The sequence below is a fragment of the Panulirus ornatus genome, chromosome 64 (assembly GCF_036320965.1).
Source record: "Panulirus ornatus isolate Po-2019 chromosome 64, ASM3632096v1, whole genome shotgun sequence".
Lineage (NCBI taxonomy): Eukaryota > Metazoa > Arthropoda > Malacostraca > Decapoda > Palinuridae > Panulirus > Panulirus ornatus.
Window position 1 is genome coordinate 5,875,571 of NC_092287.1, and position 23,977 is coordinate 5,899,547.

The 23,977-nt window shown below is 36.2% G+C and overlaps 1 protein-coding gene across 1 annotated transcript; it reads right to left on the minus strand.

Annotated features, from left to right (window-relative positions):
* Positions 1-514: 514 nt before the first annotated feature.
* LOC139746306 (uncharacterized) lies at positions 515-21,684 on the minus strand. Its single transcript, XM_071657424.1, is given in 11 exon segments — positions 515-4,533; positions 4,535-5,020; positions 7,983-8,171; positions 11,794-11,916; positions 14,234-14,445; positions 14,896-15,074; positions 16,434-16,608; positions 17,530-17,706; positions 19,128-19,255; positions 20,550-20,805; positions 21,290-21,684. Coding segments are annotated over 11 exon segments (2,973 nt in total). The 5' UTR covers positions 21,293-21,684; the 3' UTR covers positions 515-3,488.
* Positions 21,685-23,977: the final 2,293 nt, after the last annotated feature.

Below are 23,977 nucleotides of genomic sequence, written 5' to 3' on the forward strand. Positions count from 1 at the left end.
TTTTTTTTTCCAAGTTCATAAGATCCATGTTAGTTGCATAATCTAGTTATATTGGATGTCGTTTTTTTTGGATGAAATATTGGAGTAAAAAATTTCTGGTTCTGATACCTTTTGAGGCTGGGGAGGAACAAGTTTTAGAAAAATCATTTAGGTAATGAAATTCTGAAAGTATGTTGTGTAGGAGCATATTTATTGGTTTTCATTATAATAAATCTTGAATATTTACAAATTCTTGACTTCTGTGGTTATGCAGGTCAAAGGCACTCAAATTATAAATAACTAGTAACTAGGAGAAAAAGGCATATGCAAAGTTATTAACCATGAATGCTAGAAAGAGGAAACCATTCATAGTTTAAAAGGTATGTAGGTAGTATTCTGAACTGGGTCACTTGATACTCTTTCTTTGCGATTGTTAAACCCTCATAAAAAGTCGTCTAAAATCTAATGCAAAGTCCAAAAATACTGGCATTCCAGTTGCATGTTGGATTTGCTAGTGATCATGAAGTACTTCATGTCAGCACGTTGTACATCATGATATTTCATGGACCCTGCAGTATGATCTTTTTAGAAAATATTTGCTTTATTTGACTTTGATTTGAAAAAAGCTTAATTCCATTCTTTGATACCCTTATTATTGTATCTTTGAGGGTGATTTTAATGAATCAAATTTTTGAGAAAAGAAGTAAGGTTTGCTGATTCTTTTGTAAAGCGTACCACGGATGGTAGATCTGTAATTACTTGCGTTTAGTACTAAGGTCCTTACTACTAAGACTAGAAAAATTTGAAATAATGAGTTAGACTCACAGATATTTTTGATAGGGCATGCCTTAAGTGCCAAATTTGTAAAAGATAAGGTTAGTGATCCTCAAGTATAAACATCTGTTTCAAAATGAAAATTTAAAACTTGCTTACTGAGTAATATCCTCCATAATTTGACATTTTAAAGGTTAGAAACAGAAGGAACAAGCTTAAAAATAGAGTTGCTTTTTGTTGAAGCTTTCACAGTTTTTTTTTCTACATCCATCATCCTAAAAACACTGTATATGAGACTAACACCAATATCGCACCACAGTTTCTGAAAAGATGTTGGAAACATTGTTGTTTAAACCATTTCTAAATATAATCATCACAAAAGTTTCTTTCTTGGTAGATTTATTCATTTATCCTTGCGCTACCTCGCAAACGCGGGAGACAGTGATAAAGCAAAAAAAAAAAAAAAAAATTATTATACTTAGTCACTGTCTTCCCGCATTAGTGAAGTAGTGCAAGGAAACAGATGAAAGAATGGCCCAACCCACCCACATACACATGTGTATACATAAACGCCCACACACACACATATACGTACCTATACATTTCAACATATACATACATATACATACACAGACATATACATATATACACATGTACACATCCATACTTGCTGCCTTCATCCATTCCTGTCACCACTCCCCCCACACGCATGTGAGGTAGTGCTAGGAAAAGAGAACAAAGGCCACATTCGTTCTCACTCAGTCTCTAGCTGTCATGTGTAATGCATCGAAACCACAGCTCCCTTTCCACATCCAGGCCCCACAAAACTCGATGATTTACCATGGAAATGTATATATTTCTCAATAATCTTATTTCAAATATCTTATTCCACACACACTTCTACATGCTATTTCTTTCATCAGTAAATGTACCTTCCCAGTGAAAATCTTTTTAGAATTACATTAGTCATCACAAATCAGCACAAAAAGATAAAAAACATTTAGAAAGGGTACTGACTGATGTAACTCTGATGAATTACTACATGTCATACATGATATGTGAAAAGCATGTGGATACCTCTTATTTTATACAACTTGTTCCCAATAGCCGTCTGTCAAAAAACGTGTGATGCACGTTAACCTAATTACTCAGGTGCCTTTGTAATTAGAGTTCTTTCTTAATGGCAGACTCACACTAAATCTGAGCAAAGAATAAAAGAGATGTGCAGAATTCATCTATTCAGTCTATCCTTATAGACTGACACCTGTTCCCCCAAGAACTCCCTCAGGGGATGGACACAGCAATAGTCTACATAACTAGTGAACTCTAGTACCATGTCTTAGCCTTTAGTGCCTCACCCTTAACAGGCCTCCGGGAGAGAACAACTATAGTGCAGTGTTTGCAGGGGTTTCTACCTAATGTTCTTACCTACTAGATCTTATGCTATGAATTACTAAATTGTGGTCACCAGACTATAGCTGGGCATCCAAGTAACTTTCATAATTTGTCATGCAGGATCTTCTATTGTGGAAACCATGTTGATTGTCCGGTATAATTTTGTGTTCTAGAAATGTGAAAATTTTATCTTGTATTATTTTTTTCATTGCTTTACCTAATACTGATGTAAGGCTAAATGAGTGGTAGTTCAAGGCACACTTTTTGTCTCCTTTTTTTATATATATAGGAGTAATACTTGCTACTTCCCAGTCTGATAAAGATATGTTAAATATTTTTGTTATGGGTGTATCAGGTGTCTCCTAAGCTCTTTTAAAAATCTTGGAGCTAAGTTATCTGGGCTGTTGGATTTGTTAGGTTTTAATTGGTTCAGGTATTTAAGTACTTCAGAGCTATCTGTTTATCTAATTTCAACTCTTCTTCAGATCCTTGAAATATTTTCATTGGTTGCAGTATTTGAGATGTTTCCTCAATTGTGAATACAGATATAAAGGAATAATTTAGTATGGTAGCCATTTCATTGTCGTCAGTTGTTAGTGTGTCATGTTCATTTCGTGATGGTCCATTTCCTTCTTTTACTGCCTTCCTTTTTCTTATATATATGAAGAATTCCTTAGGATTATTCTTAACTTTCAAGGAAATTATTTTTTCTTCCTCACGTTTACTTCTTATACTCTGTTTGAATTTTGATTAATTCCTGTTTTTAATTGGTTCCCATTGATTTGAATTTCTTATGTGTTTTTGTCTTTTGGCAAATGGGTGAAATGGTTTGGACATACAGAGAAAGTAAGTGAGGGTAAGTTAACAAAGAGAGTATATGTGTCAGAAGTGGAGGTAACAAGGTGAAGGGATAGACCAAATTGGAGATGGAAGGATGGAATTGGGGCCTGAATGGTGCTTGAGGGTGATAGGCATGCACGGGATACAATGAATAGGAACAGTGTGGTATACAGGGGTCGATATGCTGTCCGTGGATTGAACCAGTATGCCTGCTGCACACCTCACAGTCCTTGAAGATATAACAATTGGCACAAGTCCTTGTCCAGCCAGGCTCAAAGTGAAAAATATGTGAAAATTGAAAACAGTAAGCAAGAAAAGGGTAAAGATGAAAGGTATGAAAAGGATAGGTATTTATGGAGAAGATGTAAAGTCTAGCCACGGTAGCTTATTTTTAGTCAGGAATAATCTTGAAACAAAGGAAGGTTCAGGAAATTACTATCACTGATAGTAGATGAGCATGATATTTATCAAAAATGTTAAGGAAAAGCAAACTTGGATGATCAAAATTCTTCCTCTCCTGGTGTTAGAAGATCATCAGGTATGGAAGTAGTAGTCAAAGACGAGGCAGATATACTGATTCCTTCAACATCACTAATTTCAAAATCACTGCCATAATCTTGAAGTCCATTTTCATTCTTTACAAAATGAGGTGAATGAGTGCCCAGGTTCACCTTATCATGCTTCACTCTACCATTGTCTTTACTTCTGGTCACTTCTACTTTAGGTGCTTCACAAGAATTGGATTCTGAATACCCATGTTTGTTTGATTTTTTTTTACTTCCTTTCGACCAGCGAAAGTGAGAGTTACTAAGATGATCAGTAATACTCACTGATGACACAGATGAACTTCTGTTAGAAATTTGGAAGGAGTTTTTTTGCATTCTAAGTTTTTCATCATCTGTTTCAGCCAAATCAGTACCATGACTATATTCCTTAACATGGGAATTCTGATTTTCTGTCACTGTCTCTTCATATCCATGAATTTCATCGGCAGATGTCTGAAATATGTCCACAAGCACTGCTTTCTTTTTGTTAAATAAAGAAATCTGTTCATTAGCTTTGACTTTATGAATAAAGCTTGTACTATCTTCATCACTGTCATGTTTTTTCTTATTTAGGTTCAAAGGTGAATTTCTTTCCATATGTGATTTGTTTAATTCTGTATCTTCCTGTTGTCTTTTTAACTCTAATTCAGACAATTCACTTCTAATTATCTTTTTATTTCTTATATGATTAGAAATATCTCTCTCTGTTTTTTCCTCCAAGCACCTAAGAGGAGAATGTTGCTCATAATCTGGTACATCCTCTTCATCTGTTTCATTATCATTATGAACTAACTTACACTTAGTCATGCCCAACTCATTTTCACTGATCAGTGGCTCATCATTTGAAGCACACTTTTTAGGAACTGTTTCACAGTAAGTCTTATCACTAACATGATTTTTACATAAAATATAATTTCCTTGTTCTAGTTTTCCTTTCAGGTACATCTGCACATGGGAAATTTTCCTCAGTGCTTTCTTTTTCTTTTGATAACTCTTCATGAACTTTAGAAAATATTTCATTCATATCAACAACTTTTTTCTCTTGTACTATATCTTCCATATTTTCTTCTAGAACTACATCTTTTGGTTGAAAAGACAACATTTTTCTCCCATTCTGGATGTCTTTTTTAAGTTCTTCCATTATATCATCTTTTCTATTAAGTGTTAATGCTAGTGTATTCTCTGTAGGCTTAAAATCCAAACCAAAACTCACAGGAGGATTTTTCATGATTTTGACGGTTTCTAATGGATTATCTGTCTCTACACAATTTCCCTGGGAAGATGGATCACTTTCTGTTATTTTACTTACAAAAATAACTGGAATAGGTATATCTGAAGGAGGAAAGTTTTCAGCATTTGCTGATAAAAAAGTGGTATGCTCAGATGAGGCTGCTGCTTGAACAATGGTCTGTGATGTATTGCTGGCTTTGGTACCATTCTCTCCATCTTGTAATTTGACTTCAGATGAGGATGACTGCCAGTGAAATCTGTTTAAAGAAAAGCAATTAGGAGCTAGACAGCACACAACAGCATTACTTAAACTAACAGATCTCCATAACACTAAATTTCATCTTTCTGTATTAAGAAACAGAACACAGCTAAGGTAGGACATGTCTGAACTTGTTGACATTTTCCATCACAGTATACATTGCTGACACTTACAGAACAGACAAGACTCACAAGATCTAATACAATAATCACTGAATGGCATAGTTCATAATATAAAGCTATATTTAGGTATATGACAACAAAGATTTTGAAAAAAAAAAATTTGAGGCTGGCTGCTGTACCTCTGAACAAGGAATGTAACTTGAACCTGCCTGGATGATGGGTAGCAAAGACATCCAGGAAACAAGAATTTCAGTATGTAACAGAATGGGTACGTCTTCAACCACCAGCACCCACTAATCATGGGAAGAGTTTACTTTCCTAATCTGGCAACACCTTAGAATGATTTTCAAACAGTTAACCTCCAGCAGGCAGTATGCTTAGGTATAGGTAAAAGAACAATCAGCTCTCAATTTTTTTCTTAGGGAACACCTTGATAACACCCCCTAACAGAATAATGAGTGGGATGATATTAAGAACCTTTGTATATATGGTAAAGCTGAAATACTGCTGTGTTGTATGGTAGCAAGTTAAACTGGAGTGAACTCAAAAACACTTTACCAGTAGAATATGAGGACCTGAATGTCTGAACTACCAAGAAAAAATGAAAAGTTTTAACTATATTGTTTAGAGAGACATACAGAAAGACATATGGTACTATATGCCTGACAACAAATAGATGATAGAAACATCCTAAAACTGAAAGCAATCTGCAAGGAAGATACAGAAATAACAAATCATATGTCATATCCATAAATATAGGAAAAGGCACCAAATTAAGGTCAATGAATGCCTTGTGAGGAAACTAGTGTTTATTTTATGCAATACCAGAACTAAGAATTCACATAAAGTGACTACAGTAACATTCAAAAGAATGTTACAAGACCCACAGCAACCAACTTTGGCACACAACATTTGAAATGTGCATACCGCTGACATTCAGTTTCACTGCTTAGTCCATTCCAACCATCCATTACTTTTCATATAAAACACTACTTTTTCTTATCCTTTCCAACAAGCTCTTGCCTAGCTTCTTGTCATGGCCTCAGGTTATTCTGTCATTGCTTATCACAAAAGACTATTCACTGTTGACATCATCCAAATGATTCAGAAACTTTCAAGTTCATAATTAGGTCACCTTAGCCTTCAGCCTCTTATTGTAGCTCAGCTTTATTCATTCAGGTACAGTACCATCGTAATTGCCACTCTTTGGATTATCTCAATTAAATCTTTGCACTATGCACTTCTTTAGATGTATTGACCAAACCTGAGAAGCACAATCCAGTTTTGGTCTATGGTGTTCAAAGTGTGTCAAACATTTACTTATCCATAAATTGTAATGAAATTCAGGTATTTGCTAATAGTGCGCCTCTTTTACAGTTCTCCTTGTGTGGAATTTTAGCAACAGGTTAGGCACAATGCTGAGTGTTAGGTCTCTTTCACAATGATTCCTGCAGCTTACTTCCCAACAAGTAATAATTGTGCTACTGCTTTCTTTCATTGTCCAATCATTATTACTCTGTGCTAATTCATATTAAATTTCATCAACTATTTAGTGTTCATCCAGGTACTCTTGTAAGCTAATGCAATCATCACTCTTTCTTTCTCTCTTGCCCTTGGCATTATCTACAGAATGTTCAGATAAGAGTTCAGCCCATAAGGCAAGTCATTTACATATACCAAGAGCAGCAATGGGCCCAAGACTACCCTGTGGCATGCCACTGGTGACCTCAGCCAAGGTAATGCTCCTCTTTGGACCCTTAGAATTTAACCTTTATGCTTCTTCAGGTGCAGTGACCTGACACGAAAAGAAGTTTCTGGCTTTGGTGCATTATTACATGACAGCTAGAGACTGAGTGTGAACGAATGTGGCCTTTGTTGTCTTTTCCTAGCGCTACCTCGCACACATGAGGGGGGAGGGGGTTTTTATTCCATGTGTGGCGAGCTGGCGATGGGAATGAATAAAGGCAGACAGTATGAATTATGTACATGTGTATATATGTATATGTGTGTGTGTGTGTGTGTGTATATATATGCATACATTGAGATGTATAGGTATGTATATTTGTGTGTGTGGACATGTATGTATATACATGTGTATGTGGGTGGGTTGGGCCATTCTTTCATCTGTTTCCCTGCGCTACCTCGCTAATGCAGGGAGACAGCGACAAAGCAAAATAAAAGAATATATAATAGTTTAATATGTTTTGATTACCAAACATCTTATTTATATACTTGAATTCAGTTCTAATATTTGCCAGCAGACAATTTGTCCCATTGATAATTCTCCTGATGTGGCTGTGGAGTATATATATATTAGACACAAATTATTATTTTTTATCTTTTTATTATACTTTGTCGCTGGATGACAAATGGATGAATGAAAAGATGAACAAATTAAAAGGGTAAACATGTACAAGCCAGTCATTGCTAGGTGCTGCACCCAAGATTCACCTAGAATGATGGTCAGGCCCTACCATCTCCCAAATTGTTAAATTCCTCATGTTCTATACAAAATATAATGCCTTAGGAATTACTCTGTTTTGCTTTGTTACAGTCTGCTTCTCCGACGATGTTTTTCTAAGGAGCCACCTGGTGTAGTGTACCATGTGGATGAATGTGTTCATGTTACTGACAGCTAGTTAGCCTAGTCACTGGCTTACAATGTCTGTCTCAGTCAGTTCAGCTCTTACCTGATAAGTGCTCTGTAATTTGAGGAGGTTTTGACCACTGTAAGTTGGTATGACTTCCTGCTTCCCAAGGGTTAATGCTGCTTCTAGATTAGACAGGTCATAGGCATGACTTTGTGATTTTGACAAGCAGGCAGAAAATATTACTTACCCAGTACTTTGTAAATGAGTTAAAAATGTTTGAAATTTCATAAAGCATGTTTCTATGTGAGAGACAGTTTCTTCATCTAAGAAGTGAATCTCTTCCAAACGTGCTTGCAGATGGGTCAGTTTTTTCTCAGTATGTTTTCTTCGTTCTCGTTCTTTCTGATATTTTCTCTTGTAAAGGCTCAGCTGCTTTCTGTTGGAAAGATATATGTAAATTTTTTTAAAGTATCCATTTGATGAACTGGATGAGACTTATTAAATTGTAAAGTCTGGATACGAATGATTAATATTGTAACCAATTACTCTACAGTGAAAGCATGATGAAGTGAATTGTAACAATTTACAACCATATATTCTTAATACCCTCCACAAAGCATCTCTTTCAACCTTATCATATGCTTTCTCCAGATTCACAAATGCTACATAAAAATCCATCTTTTTTTCTAAGTATTTCTCACATATATTCTTCAAATTAAACATCTGATCCACACATCCTCTCTCACTTCTAAAATCACACTGCTCCTCCCCAATCTGATGCTCTGCACATGCCTTCACCCTCTCATTCAATATCCTCCCATACAATTTTCTAGGAATATTCAACAAATTTATGCCTCTGTAGTTTGAACACTGACCTTTACCTCCTTTGCTTTTGTACAGGAGCATTATACATGCATTCTGCCAATCCATACATACATTGAATATCCTTACCAACCAACCATTCAACAACATAGTCACCCCCTTTCTGAATAAATTCTGCAATACCACCAAGTCCTGCCGCCTTGCTGAATTTCAACTTCTGCAAGGCTTTCACCATCTCATCTCTCTTCACCAAATCACTCTTCCTGATTCTCTCACTTCGCACACCACCCCAACCAAAATGCCCTATATCTGCCACCCTATTATCAAACACACTCAACAATCCTTCAAAATACTCACTACATCTCACTTCACTACTTGTTATCATTTCCTCCCTTGACCCTTTCACCAATGTTCCCATTTGTTCTCTCATCTCACACACATTATTTTCCTCCTTCCAAAACATCTCTTTATTCTTCCTAAAGTTCAATGATCCTCTCTGACCCCAACTCTCATTTGCTCTCTTTTGCGACCCTTGCACCTTCCACTTGACCTCCTGCCGCTTTCTCTTATACACCTCCCAGTCATTTACACTCTTTCCTTGTATCATCCCAATGCCTTTCTTTTCTTATTCCCTATCAACTTTGCTTCTTCATTTCACTAATCACTACATATATTTATTTTATTATACTTAATAGCCATTTCCTGCTTCAGCGAGGTGGCGCCAAGAAGCAGAAAAGAACCGCCCATCCACTTATATACATGTATACATATGCATGCACAGACATTTACATATACACACATGCACATATTCATACTTGCTTGCCTTCATCCCTTCTCAGAGCCATCCTGCCTCACAGGAAACAGCATCACTACTCCCTGCTCCAGTGAGGTAGCATCAGGTAAACAGACAACAAAGGCCACAATCTTTCACGCTCAGTCTCTAGCTGTCATATGTAATGCACTGAAACTACAGCTCCCTATCCACATCCAGGCCACACAGACCTTTCCATGGTTTATCCCTGACATTTCACATGCCCTGGTTCAGTCCATTGATAGCACATCAACCCATTTATGTGTACATGAGTGGATGGGCCATTCTTCATCTGTTTTCTGGTGCTACCTTGCTGACGCAGAAAACCAATTACACACCACCAATAATAATAATAATAATAATAATAATAATAATAATAATAATAATAATAAATCATATGAAGGTGAAATTACACCTAGTCGGAGTTCATACAAGCTTATTCAACATGTAATTTTTCTATACATGTGGCACAACATGTTTCATGGGGACAATCCACCTCTTCAGTTACCGGTACTTTAAAAAGTTATTGAAATCCCAGCATCACACTGGATACCGCCATCTAGCACCAGCCGGTACATACCAACTACTGTCTGCTTTGACTAGGTAGTAGTAACTGTTAAAAGGGAGAGTGGTTAAGGGGATCATGTGGTTGGGGTTGACCTGGGTAACTGGGGTGTGATGAAGAACTTTATGTTTAGTATTTTGTCAGAGCTTCCCTAATTGCCTTCCACTTCTTGCTCACTCCCCCCCAATTTCATTTGTTATCACCTGCCATTCTTTACCAATCTCTATTGGTATGTGCACACACAAGCCTCTTTTTCAAGTTCACTCACTTTCACCACCCACTTCTCACCTATGGCATTTCCTCTCTTTTCTAAAACTATTACAGATTCACACTCAGCTCCACCATCAAGTGGTCTGCCATCCTACCAGCTGCATATCATAGCACATTAACATCAAACAATCTCTCCTTTGGACGCCTGTCATTTAAAACAAAATCCAATAAAGGCTGGTAACCCTGAACCCATCTCATCCAAGGATGTTTATGTATGCACTTTATTTAATATGGTATTCCCAGTCACCAATAATTTTTCAGCATACAGCACAACAAACTGCTCACCCTCTTCAGTTAAGCTGGGTACCCAACGTCCCCCCCAAAATAATACCTCTACTGCCACATCACCCACTCTTGCATTCAAATCTCCCACCACTAATACTCATTCCTCATGAAGACATCAAAGTAGCTGTTACACTCACTTGGCTTCTCCCCATTGACACCCTTCTTTCTCATTCCTCTCACTAAAAGGTGCATAAGCACTGACAATCATCCATATAATCTATGTTGAAGAATCCAAAATCATGAGCAAAATTTAATGAGGCAAGGCTTAACCTAAGAGTTGAAGGAGGTGGAAAACCTTCGTTTTGAAAAGCACTCTATAGCTGTAATGAAAAACACAAATATTTTTAAGGATATTGGACCCTGCATGCAAGTGGGTATGCTATGAGTGAAAAGTCACCTCTGGCAATGTTTTATCATCATCAGCAAATGAAAAGAAGTACAACCTCATTGAGGAACTTCTCACTTCAAAGGATTCTATCACATCCTTACTACTTATAGTGCAGCCTTAAAGCTACAGGAGCTTCATAAACAGGATCCTGTTGTTATATGAATAAAATATTTGCAATTTACAATGAAACATTAGGTAGTATGAAAAAGTGTGAAAAGTGAACAAAAATTGAGAGGAATGGGGAGATATTAAGATTAACCTAGTTGTTTCATTCTAATAACTGTCTCTTTCCCTACATCTTAATGCTGTGGAACTCTCTACTCTCTCATGTCTTTCCCAATAACTATGACTTGGCACATTTTAAACGACAGATTTTTCACTTCCTCCAGAATTTGTAAATACTTTCCCTTGTCTTTCCTTTTTCCCTTTCATCAACCTCTCTGTATTTCATTTAAGGCCCAGCCTTGATGTGGTCTTTTGTCTGTCACCGGTGCCTCCGTAAAAAAATAAAATAATAATGATAATAATGAAAATAATAATAATAATTTGCTTCCTTGCTAATGCAGGAAATGGTGAATATGTATGAAAAAAATAATAATAAGACAACCTTGACATAGATAGTGTAAGCTCATTCCAGGAAATACCTTTAACACTCCCAAATGAGGAAGGTAGTGCTTTTTTGGACAGGTACTCGCTACAACCTTCTATCGTGGGATGCTAAAGCTCTCCCTACAGTATGGAGGTGCATGTAATCATACATGCATGTGTGGGTGTATAAAATGTAACTGTGAAAATAAAAAAATTGTCAAAATTAAATTCCTATAACAATGATTCATCATGATTTACAAACTCTTTGCAAGGATTACTAAATATTAAGGTATTTCGTTTTCATTTTATTTATCAATCTTTTACCATACCTAACTTTTGTTAAGCCCTCTACATCCTCTTCATCAGGCTGTTGAGGTGGGTTTGATACCAGATTGCTGCTTTGTTGTACTTTATGAAAGGCATCCAGCATTGAACCAGGAGCTAAACCTTCCCTGGAAATAGAGAATATAGAAAAAGGTAATATTGATTATTCAAATGAAATGTTTTAACAGCAAGTGCCAATGGAGTTATAAAATTCAAAACAAACTGGCCTCTCACTTATTGCAGCATTATCTCAGAAAATTAGTTAAAGGTTTCAAAACATTCATACTCAAATATTTTCACACCAAGAGATCATCTGTATCTTACAACGATATCTGTACCACAAAAATCTATATATCTATCTATTTGTTATCAACATACTGTTCCTAATTGGCTGATCAAATAACTGTAACCTCCAAAAATCAGTCAGACATTTTTAACTCATGCTCAACATGTGAACATGAAGTAAGGCCTTTCACCCTAACACTAAGTTAATTCATTGAGACAGCATCTCCAATCATACCACCTCAATACACAAAATGCTTCCACTGCATCCTATTGCCAATCATTCCAATAGAATCCTTATATGCAATGTCCTTAGATCTAATCACTGCTCTCAAGATTATATGTCAGAAGTTTTGATGCAAGGGATCAAGTATTAGTAATGGGTCATTTCAATGCAAAAGTAGGTAATCAGGCATTTAGAGGTATAACGTGAATAAAAATGGTAAACAGATGGCAAAGGAGTTGGAATGGATGGGATTTCAATTAAATTTCTTTAGAAATGGGGTGACTGTGTTGTTGACTAATTAGGATATTCATAGAGCTTTGGATTGGGGAGAGCAATGTAAGTTCAGGAGTAGTGGAGGATGAATAGATTAGTTGTTTGCTTTGACGAATGTGTATGAGAAACGTGTAGAGAAGCGAAAGGACTAGTATGTAGCATTCATGGATCAGGAGAAAGTGTATTATTGGGTTGTTAGAGATGCTGTGTGGAAGATGTTATGAATGTATGGTGTGGGAGGAAAGCTGCTAAAAGCATTGAAGAGTTTTTTAATCAAGAGAGTAAGGCAAGTTTGAGGAGAGGAGGCTGAGTGGAACCACAAGAAGGTGGGTCTGCATTAGGGATGTGTGATTTTTACTAGGGCTGATTAATTTGTTCATGGTTGGAGTGTTGAAGGAGGTGAAAGCAAGGGTTTTAGGGAGAGGAGCAATCTGCTCAGGGGTTAGAGGGTCTGGGAAGTGAGTCAGCTTTTATCTGTTGATGATGATTTGAGGGAAAAACTGCAGAAGCTGGTATCTGCATTTGGAGGAGTGTTTGAAAGAAGAAAGTTAAAGGTAAATGTAAATAAAAGTAAGAGCAGGTTTATCAGTGGAGAGTGAGAGAGCCAGGTTAGTTGGAGTGTGAGTCTGAATGGAGAGGACCAGAACAAAATGGGTTATTTTAGATACCTGGGAGTGGACAAGGCAGCAAATGGAACCATGGAAGCTTGAAATGAACCACAGGATGGGTGAGAGGGGCTAAGATCCTGAATGCATTGAGGAATGTTTGGAAAGAGAAGTCACTCTTAGTAAGAGCAAAGATGGCTAGGTTTAATGGTACAATCGTCCTGAAGGTGTTGTATGGATGTGAAGCATTGGCTTTAGATTAGACAGTACAAAAGTGGGTGAATGTGTTGTAAATTACTTGCTTGAGAACAATATGTGATGTAAGGTGGGTTGATTGATTAAGACAGAGTTGTGGGAATAAGAGGAGTATAGTTGAGAAAGCTGAAGAGTGTTTGCTGAAATGGCTTTGACATAGGGATAGAATGGGCGAGAAGTTGATAAAAAGGGTATATGTGCTAGAAGTTGAGAGGACAAGGGGAAGACCAAATTGGAGATGGATGGATGGCATGGAAAAGATTTTGAGTGTTTGGGGCCTGAATGTGCAAGAGAATGTAAGGCCTGTATGGGAGAGAGTGAACTGGAGAGATGTGATATATAGCGGGCAACATGCTGTCAATGAACTGAACCAGGCAAATGAAGCAGCCAGGGGAAACCACAGAAAGGTCTGTTGGGCCTGATTGTGGATAGGGAATGTACTTTCAGTGCATTACACTTGGCATCGAAGGAGATGTAGGTGAATGAGGCCACTTCATCTGTTCCTGTTCCTCACTAATGCAGGAAATGGCAAGCAATTTGGAAAAAAAAGACAAAGGTAGACACCTATGAAATCAGCCAACCATTTTGTCATTGTTATGACAAAGGATGGTATCAAGTATCTTTTGTGTGAAGATATATGTTTCAGAAAAAAACATAAGAATTATGTATATGTAAATACTATGATGTCTCCCTGTACATATAACCACATTTCCAGACATGCAGTAACATGCAAATTTGCACTACTGGAAATATTTACAATAATAATCATCGTAAATACATATCCAGATGTAAAATCAGTATTACCTTCGTTCAAATAATCTATGTTCCACTCTCCATGGTACCCCAAGTTGTCCAGGAGGTTTTGGTCCCTTTTTGGGTGGAAAATAAACTGTGTGATGACTCCCTTTTTTAAAAATGCTTATTCTTCTGGTTGCAGAATATCCTCTTGATTTTCCACTCTCAGAAACCTCTTGCTGCTTGACATATTTACCTTCTGAGGGTTCCAACCACATGTACTGGAATCATAAGCTTATATTTGTATAATATACCCTAACCTTATTGGATAAATATCTGGATGTTTGCAAAAAGAAAAATACTGGATTAAAACTGATTCTCTTACTTTCTTAAACAATGGTAACTACATCATATAAGCTCCAAATATTGGTGAGTTTATTACAAATACAGTAATGAATGTTTCAAGAAGTGAAGGAATTAGTGACTGGTCTAAGGAGTCAGAATGTGAACTCTGGCAGCCTAAGCAGAAAATAGTAAAAGTTGTTTCAAATATTTAAGTGAGAATGAAATACTGAAGTGTTATTATGATGGGTAAATTAAAGATGCACTGTAGAAATTAATGAAAGAATAATAGAAAATGTAGTCCACAGATTAGAAAAAGTTTTTAGGAAAGTTGGGTTGACCTACTCTAATTAATGCATTTTCATGAAATGTATGGTATGAGAACTCACCTGCATATTTGAGTCATCCCACCGTCCTTGAAGTACCTCTGTCACTTCATCGAGTAAATCGCTTGGAATAAATGGATTCTGTCTTAAATCTAGCACCTCCAATGTCTGGTTAGCATTTAGTATGTTCCTCAAAAGCAGTCCTCCCTCAGCACCAATACCACAGTGTTGAAGATCCAAGGCTGAGGGGAATTTTATTTTTTATACCCAAGAGATTTTATCAGTGTCTTCTTTAGCAATACCAATGCTTTTATTAGTTGGTAATATATTTGTTCTTCACCATTTTCATATTTAGAATATAAGCCGATGAAAAGATTTGGTGGGATCTTATCAAATCACAGGGGGGATTAGGTAGCTTAGTACAGTCTTTTTCAGAATAGTTTAAGACTGGTGTTTGAGACTCTTCCTGCTAATGGTTACACTGCAAGCAAGAAGTTACCTTTAGCAAGGCTGTACAATACCTTTAGCAAGGCTGTACCATCATCAGTGGACAGAAAGGAGTACACAAGAAGTAAACTTCAGAAAGGTTGTACCATCATCAATGGACAGAAAAGAGTACAATCTTGTCAAGGATCTTCTTGCTCCAAAAGAGTCCACCATTCCTTATCCCTCTGTGTATTGTAGCTTCAGTGCTTCAGAAGCCCCATTTAAAGGGTCATGGAATTGTATAATAATAACTGTTCTGGACTAGAGAAGTGAATGCCAAAGCACAAAGGATAAAAGCTGAGTCAAAGAAAGAGAGGTAAAGACTGCATTTGCAAAGGTTGATGAAATTGTATCTCAAACAGTGAGGATAGGATGTGGAAAGAGAAAATCAGAAGGATGGAATGATAATTCAAAGAAGCAGTGATGATAAAAGACTGAAATCAGTAACTGAATCTTCAAATATAAAGGTTATTGAACGATAGATTGAAAATGAAATGTAAAAAAGGAGGATGTAAATGAAATGGAAGAAGGAAATGACAATTCAAGAGGAAATAATATAAAACATATCTTGCTAGCTCGATGAAATCAATGTACAACTGAAACATTCAATTTTTATTACTCAGCCACAATAATTTGTACCATTTTAACAAAAAAGGCGTAAAATTTGTGGTGATGACTGTTCTCATCTGTATGGTTATTTTACTGAAAGTTCTCATAAGCATTTAGTGCTCCCTAAAGAAGCTGTTGCGCTGCAATTCATATTTAAAGATATTCTTACTTTACATATTTAATATTTTCTTTTTAATGTTTCTCCCAAAACTCATACCCCTACTGATTGTAAAAAATATCACAACTCATTCACATTAATCTGTCAGTACCCTTTCTTTTAAACAAATATGTCTGATTTTACTTTGAATTTGTACTCAATCTCTTGTGCACATCACTTTAACATCATTAATTAATACTCAGGATTTTTATTAAGCATGAAAACTCATCAGCAATAACATTTTTCTGTCGTGTACATGTATCTATTATCAAATTTACTCCCAATAATATATTTTTGTTTTTTGAACGTTATCTACAATTACTGAGCGACTGACTTTTCTTATAATTACCTTTGATCCACAGATCTTCCATAAGGGCATTAGCAATGAATGCTGCTCCACTGTCATTAAGCTTGGGATTGTGATTGAGAGTTATTCTGCGAAGACCTCTCATTCCATCTAGGTGTGGTTGTCTTAATCGAAGAGTGTCTTGCCACATAGCAGAATCTCGATTCATCCTTTGGTGCTATCATATTGAAAATTGATAAATATTAGCATCAAGTATGACATACTCTGCATTCAAGCCAATGATACTTCTATAATTTTACTCAAGTAACATGTTTCATGGCTGTATCCCAGCTTGAATTGTCTAAAATATAACAGCATTACTCAGTTTATGTATCAAGGATTTCTACATAAACAAATTGAATGCTGCAAATTTTATTTTATATAAGGAGGTAAATCAGTTGCTGTCTGGATGACACAACTATGATGGCATACTCCAGAGATAAACTGTAGTGTTTTGGAGAGTGTGTGTATGAGGAAATTTGAGAGTAAACAAGAACAAAAGTAAGGTTGTAGCAGGGGTTGAAACAGCATGATTTGAGTGAGTATGGCTAGGAAGGACTTGGAGGAAATGGAGTCTTTTAGATATCTGGGAGTGGATGTAGCAGCACATGAAACCATGGTTGCTGAATCAAGTCTGGGTGGAGGAGTAGGCTTAGGTTCTGGCGAATTAAGTAGCATGTGGAAAGACAGATCACCGTCTGTAAATGCAAAGATGTGTATGCTTCAAGGTATAGTAATTCAGCGTTGTATGGATGTAAGATTTGAGCCATGAGTGCAGAGGAAAAGGTGATGGATATATTAGAAAAACATGAAGACAGTACGAGGTGTCAGACTCATTAATCATATATGGACAATGTCAGTAAGAGGTCTGGTAGTAAGTGCAGTCTGACCAAGAAGGTTGACCAGGGCAAGCTAAAGTGATTCACACATGTGAAAAGGACGAGTGAAGAAAGATCAACAAATATACATCAAAAGTGGAAGGAGCAAGGTTGAAAGGGAAGACCCTAGAGATAGAAGGATAGACTGTAGAAGATAGCTTTAGGGTTTCAGAGCCCCGACATCTTGGCAAGAATATCATAATGTTTATTTTTCATCTTACCTGTACCAAACTAGCAACAGCTGAAGCCCCTTTGTCTGCTAAATGACAATCAATCAGAGAGAGATGTGTGATGCTGGGTATATTTTTGATACTATGGCACACATTCTGAACCCCAACATCTCCAAGGTCACATTTATTCAAGCTCAGAGATTTCAGATTTCGTGATTTCACAAGGCCCTTAAACAAAAATACAGTAATTTTTAGTTATGTATACACTAAAGATAAAGTTTTTTCCTAATATAAAAACAGAAACTACTTAGTACTATTTTCCACATACAAGCAATATATGGAAATTATGAGCCAAATATTTCTCAAATATTATTGTATTCAATTAATTCACTTTCATACCATTCTCAAGGGAATATTGTTTTTGTCATGCCCTAGATATACTGCATTCATAAATATACAAAGTTCATTTATATATATATATATATATATATATGCTTAAACCTTACATGGGTAGCCTAAGAGATTTTTGACACTACATGGTAGGAGCTTGTCGCAGTGCACTGTCTTTGTGGTACAGGACAAGCTTTATTTGTGTGCTACTGAGATGCTTTAGGTCCAATAGACCCTTAGATATTTACAATTTGCAGCTGTCACTGCTGTTATTACACAATGGATTATATATAACCACAAATTTGGAGTGCTTTGTGAAGTATGTGGCTACAGGGAAATGCACTATTACCGAAACAGTAATGGAATCCAGTATCTACTTCTCATTTAGAACTTAATTTTAGGCTGAATTACTTTTTAATACAAATTAAGTGAAATTACTTCTTAACAAAATACTGATCTATTTTTGTACTAAAATTATTACAAAGGCTTTGAGTACGATGTTCCTCATGTAACTGAAATGTAAGTAGAACATTTGTTTCCACTGGGGTCTTTTGGATCCCCAGGGCATTTAACAGTTACCCTTACACAAAGGTTACCTATTTGGGGTTGATTCTCAAGAAGTCAATATTTTCTTAACAATTATCTAAATATTAACATCAATGCAATAATTTCTTATGCTTTTCTACAACATACATGCATACATAGTGGAGAATGTTCATGAGAAGGGCCCCTACAAGTTTAAAACTCCCTCCCCATATGGTACAATAGAAATTTGAGCTGGGATAATTGTAAATTCATAAATAGATATATATATATAGGTATCTGTAGACTCTACCTGTAGATGGAAACACCACAAGTGGGAAGTCACCTTCGATGAAATTTTATCACCATGAACAGACAGAAAAGAGTACAGTAGAGCATTGTTAAAGTTTTCCCACTTCAAAGTAGTCCATCTTACCCTTTTTCCATGTGGATAGCAGCCTCTACCTGTAAAAACCTCAATAGAGGGTTGCTAGTGTTATATGAAAGTAATGTGCTGGTAGTGTATTCCTGAAGCCATGAAATATCACAAAAGAGCTTGAATCTTCATGTGGCTACCAGCATATTTGTGAATCACATGTTCTCTTACATTTTTCTCTATAATAATAATAATAATAATAATAATAATAATAATAATAATAATAATAATAATAACAACAGTATTACCTACAACATATATGATAAGTAGTGCATTCGCTAAATTAATACCTAATCCTTACCTGACACAGTATATCAAGGTTCTTCCCTTTCAGTCTGATATTGTACAGTTCAAGAGTTGCAAGAGTCTGTGACACTGAAAGACACACACTGATTCCCTGCAGAGTTCGCTGGATGACCTTCACTCCAACTGTAAAACATAATTTTATTTCACCAAAAATTATGAATTTGCAATTATACATTTAAGTACTTTCATATTACAACATGAAAGGGGAGAAGGTTCTCCCAGGAGGCTCTGACTGACAGAATGATAGATGGATAAAGGAAGAAGTGCTTGACTGCATTTTAAATCAATAGCTTCTACAATATGTCTGGCATGTTACCTTGGATAAAGGAAGAAGTGCTTGACTGTATTTTAAATTAACAGCTTTTACCATTTGTCTGTCACTGGCAGATCATTAGCTAAGCCAATGTAGGGAAAGGTCCAAGAAGCAAACCCTGTTACTTTGTATCAAGTGAAACTTTTCTGAAGTTCAAATAATTTTGTCTTGTAGGTCTGGATTGCAATTATAACATTAAATTAAATCATAACAGCATGGATTTTTTTTTATGTATAAAAACATGAGAATAAATTTCATTTGGTAAGCAGGACTTACCTTGCTTCTTAATGATACACACCATTGCTGTGAAGGTTACTCGATCATTATGATGTGATTTGGGTGGGAGGGAGTTAGCTCTGTTACAGAGAACTTGGTGCTGAGCAAGTTGAAGCAAAATTATACAGGGAGTATTTTTGTTTTTTGTCGTGCAGGTATTTGTTGTTCTAAAGCAACCAGTGATTTCTCTAAATGGTTTAAATCCTTAAGTCACCTCATCACTTATACTTTATCAGTTACATCAAGCATACATCAATTGATTTCCAAATTTCACCTGACCTTAAAAACTCAACCAGGTCACATGCACTGTATTTAGTTTCAAACATTTCACACTAATATCTCTGTCTCCATTAGTGGGAGTGAATTGTACCATTTTAGCAACTTGATCTCCCCTAGAAATTCACTAAAAATTTTCTTGAGTTCTTGCAACTTCCTTATATGCACATAATAGCATTCATATTTTAACTGTCTCTTAATCACCCTTATAAATTGAGACTATCCATCTATTACTGAGCCTTGCCTCATTTCCATACAGCACTCTTTTGTCTGTATACTAACCTCCTCACATCAATTTACAGATGATTTTTAAATGAAAAGCTTTGCATGTTTACCAAAATATTTTGCCATATGGTTCATCTCTGACACAAAACAAGTAGTTCCTACTTACATTCTCAGATATGGATGAGAAAAAAATAAGGATACCTAAAGCTCCTACAAGAACTTATATATGGGTATCTGTAAAATGTAATGCTTGACAGCAATATTGCATGATTCTTTGTGCAAGTGCTAAATAAACAAGAAAACGTATAATGAAGTTAACACCTTTACCTTCTTTTTCAGTAGAAATATTAATGTGAATACACAAAGGAGATATCTTGTGTTGAATGACATGACACAATGCCTCCAAATGTCCAAGATCAACTTCAGATAAACTGAGATCTAAGTTTCCTTGAGAAAGTTGATTAGTAAAGCGCCCAGCTGGATAAGTATCATATAATTCACAGGCTAATCTATAGTGACGTGTAAGGGTTTCTCCAAGCAGTTGCATGTTCAGGGACTTTTGAGCCTTCCTGTTAAAAGGTGCCTGGAATGATACAAACAGGTGATTATAAGACATTTGTGGTCATAAGTTTCTACGTGTTCCATAATTAGATATTTCTGATTTCATAAACAATGTTTTGAATATTTTTTGTAAATATTAGTATAACTAATAAATCTAGTTACTTAATGAATTGTGTAGTATTCAGCAGTATTTATCTAGGTAAAAGTGTACTTTGGGAGCGAAGCTCATTAATGACAAAAAAAGATGAAGGGACGCCATAGATGGCTCTCCTGTTCATAATCTACATTCAGACTTCGACGAAGTTGGTATCAATGTATTCTCTGCAGTCTCAGCTGTTGACATGGTGTATTTACCCCCACAATTTCCCTACCCACTTAACGAGAACTTAAAATTGTCGGAGTAGGAGTTGCTACACCTATAATCCCACTCACTATATCAACTCTATAGTGGTACCACTCGTCAAAATCTGTACTAGACCACGTAAGAACTTCAACGGAAAAATTACCATAATAAGTCGATCATTTCTAGTGGCTCAGCCAATATATTTGCTAATAAAAGCCCGTCATCTTAACCACAGTGGATAATCATCACACACAAGACCGTTGATTTTCTTCGTTAGCACCCTTCCACATCCATCAAAGTCAACATTTTTAATTCTTTTTTACTGTCGCTGCCCGCGACTTGTTACTGATATCATAGGTCGTTTATCAATCCTTGCTAAAGTAAAAAACGAACATCTTTTCTTTATTCCACGTAATGTTGACCTCCTGTCCATTTCTTTTGTCATATCGCCCAATTACGTCCTTATTATCCGTTCAATTTCCAAATATTGAGACTAGACCACATCTCCAGAGTCTAAACTTGACAGGTTATCTGGTAGCAATTTGTTTACAAACACATTGCGTGCCTTAGGGATGGTAAATGTAAATCGTACCTTACAATTTCAGGGATAAATTCTATAAAGCTTTGGACCCATTGTGAGGTAGATATATAGCGTTTTATGATTCATAATCACCGTTTATTTAACAAATTTGAAATTATAGTTAGTATAAAACTTCCAAATTTGTTGTTTTGGGGAACACTAACAATATTGAAGTATTTGATTCTTTTCCCTCTTACATAATATAAACATAATCCTGTTAACGCCGAAGTTCTAGTTTCATTTTCACCTGGACTACCAATTTTTTTCAATTTGTTACTGTACATATGTATTTTTAGATACACCTTTTCGTATTGCAACTTCACTACCTTTAATTAATACATCCTGGATCTTTTTCATGCTATAAGAAGTCGTACAAGTCTTATTCCTTTGTGTATATATATATATATATATATATATATATATATATATATATATATATATATATATATATATATAGTGCTTTTAGTTCCACCGCATCTCCATTCAAGTAGCTGTACATTCCAACACGAACTTTTGAATGATAGCCATTCCTTTAATGCAAACACTTATTGTATAATTGAATAGTTCCGCTGGATCTTAATTAATGAAATTAATTCTGTTTAATGCTGCTGGAGCTCAAAGATGAGGTTGGAACTGTAATAAGTTTAGGGCGCATACGGTCAAAGTTATGGATTACATTAATGAGGAAAGGAGAGTTGCAGAAGAGATTGGGGTCAGTGCCTCGAGAGATATAGCGAAAGAAGTATAAAGTGAAGGGACTGATGGTAGAAGAGTAAAAAGGAAAATGATAGTTGTAGATTCTGAGGGCTAGAGTTTGCGATTTTATCATTATTCGTTAGGCACTATCACCATAAACTTACTTAAGGAAAAATGAAGGTTTGTTAAACTTCACAAGCAGTATATAGATGACACACGTGCACCATTACCTAATGGGAAGTATTGAAAAAGTTTAAGAATGAAGGTCTTTCACATGAAGTCATATGATAGATTGTCCTGTAATTGATATATCATCATCAATTGGGAGATTATTAACTACATGAAGCAATATAAAGATTTAAACATTCACCCTTTATCCACTTTACTGCATATGCCATTTATCCTGGCCTCAAGCGATAAACAGAATACTATAGTCAACTGATTAAAGGTAACGGTATCAATCAGGATCTTGAACCGATTACATTTATTTTCAGTAATTGAGTGGTAACGCTTTTTGAGCATCCCGCGTAAAGCAGTGACGCCAGGTCGAGAATCTTGCCCATCTTAAGATAGCACGGTGCCGAACTTGAAAGAGACCGGTTCCTTCAAAGCCGCCGTTCGAAATGAAACTTAAGGCGTGATAATTAATTTACGTAATGGTTAGATAGGTTTGATCTTTTCTTATAAGAAGTTCTGTTGTATTCAAACATAAGTTCATAGGTTCTCAAAACACCTATCTATGAATGATGGAACTTCGTCTTATCGTTCTTTTATTCTTCTTCTTTCAGGTGTTTTAAGAATCAAGTTATGAAGGATAGTTTTTACTGAAGCCAGGCCTCAAATAAACATGGAAGAGGCATACTTAGATATAAAGAAGATTCATTTAAGTTCGATGAAGAGGGAAACCTTTCGCCGTGTCCTCGCTAACGCAGGAAACAGTAAACAGGTATTAAGGAAGGAATATATTTTCCTCTCACGCCCAAGATGGTGTCTGGATCAGACTGGAGAACGACCAGGTGTACTTTCGAATGCAAGCGGCGTCCACGGGATAAAATGAACTGCATCGATGTGGTATATGGGGGACGATGAGCCGTCAAGTATGTGGTATCTAGTACATAGTCCATGGTGCTTGGTTATGCATAGTGAGATGTAGTTTCGTTGTTGTGTAAATAGTAACTAGAATATGGCCTGGCTTTTGACCTGACCTGGGAGAGTCAGGTCATGTCATCATATACCTAAAGGTCGTGTCGTCGTGCTCAAGGGTCATACTGTCGTGCTCTGCTGCTTGAGAAGCTGCCAAATGGCATTAACTTCTAAGGTTACTGAAATTCAGATTTCCAAATCATGAAGAGACCATTTTCATGATCTGTCTCGTGATGGAAGCTGAGCCTTACAGAGAGGAATAGCCTCACAGTGCAATGGCGTCAGCTACTTATCCTGATTGCCCCGTTCACTGGATCAATATATGCCATATTACCTTAAATACCAACTATGCCAAGCGAAGAAAATCGTTACAATCAGCGGAGAATTCAGACTAAATTTGTGCGCAGTTGATCTATAATTTCTAGGCTTGTG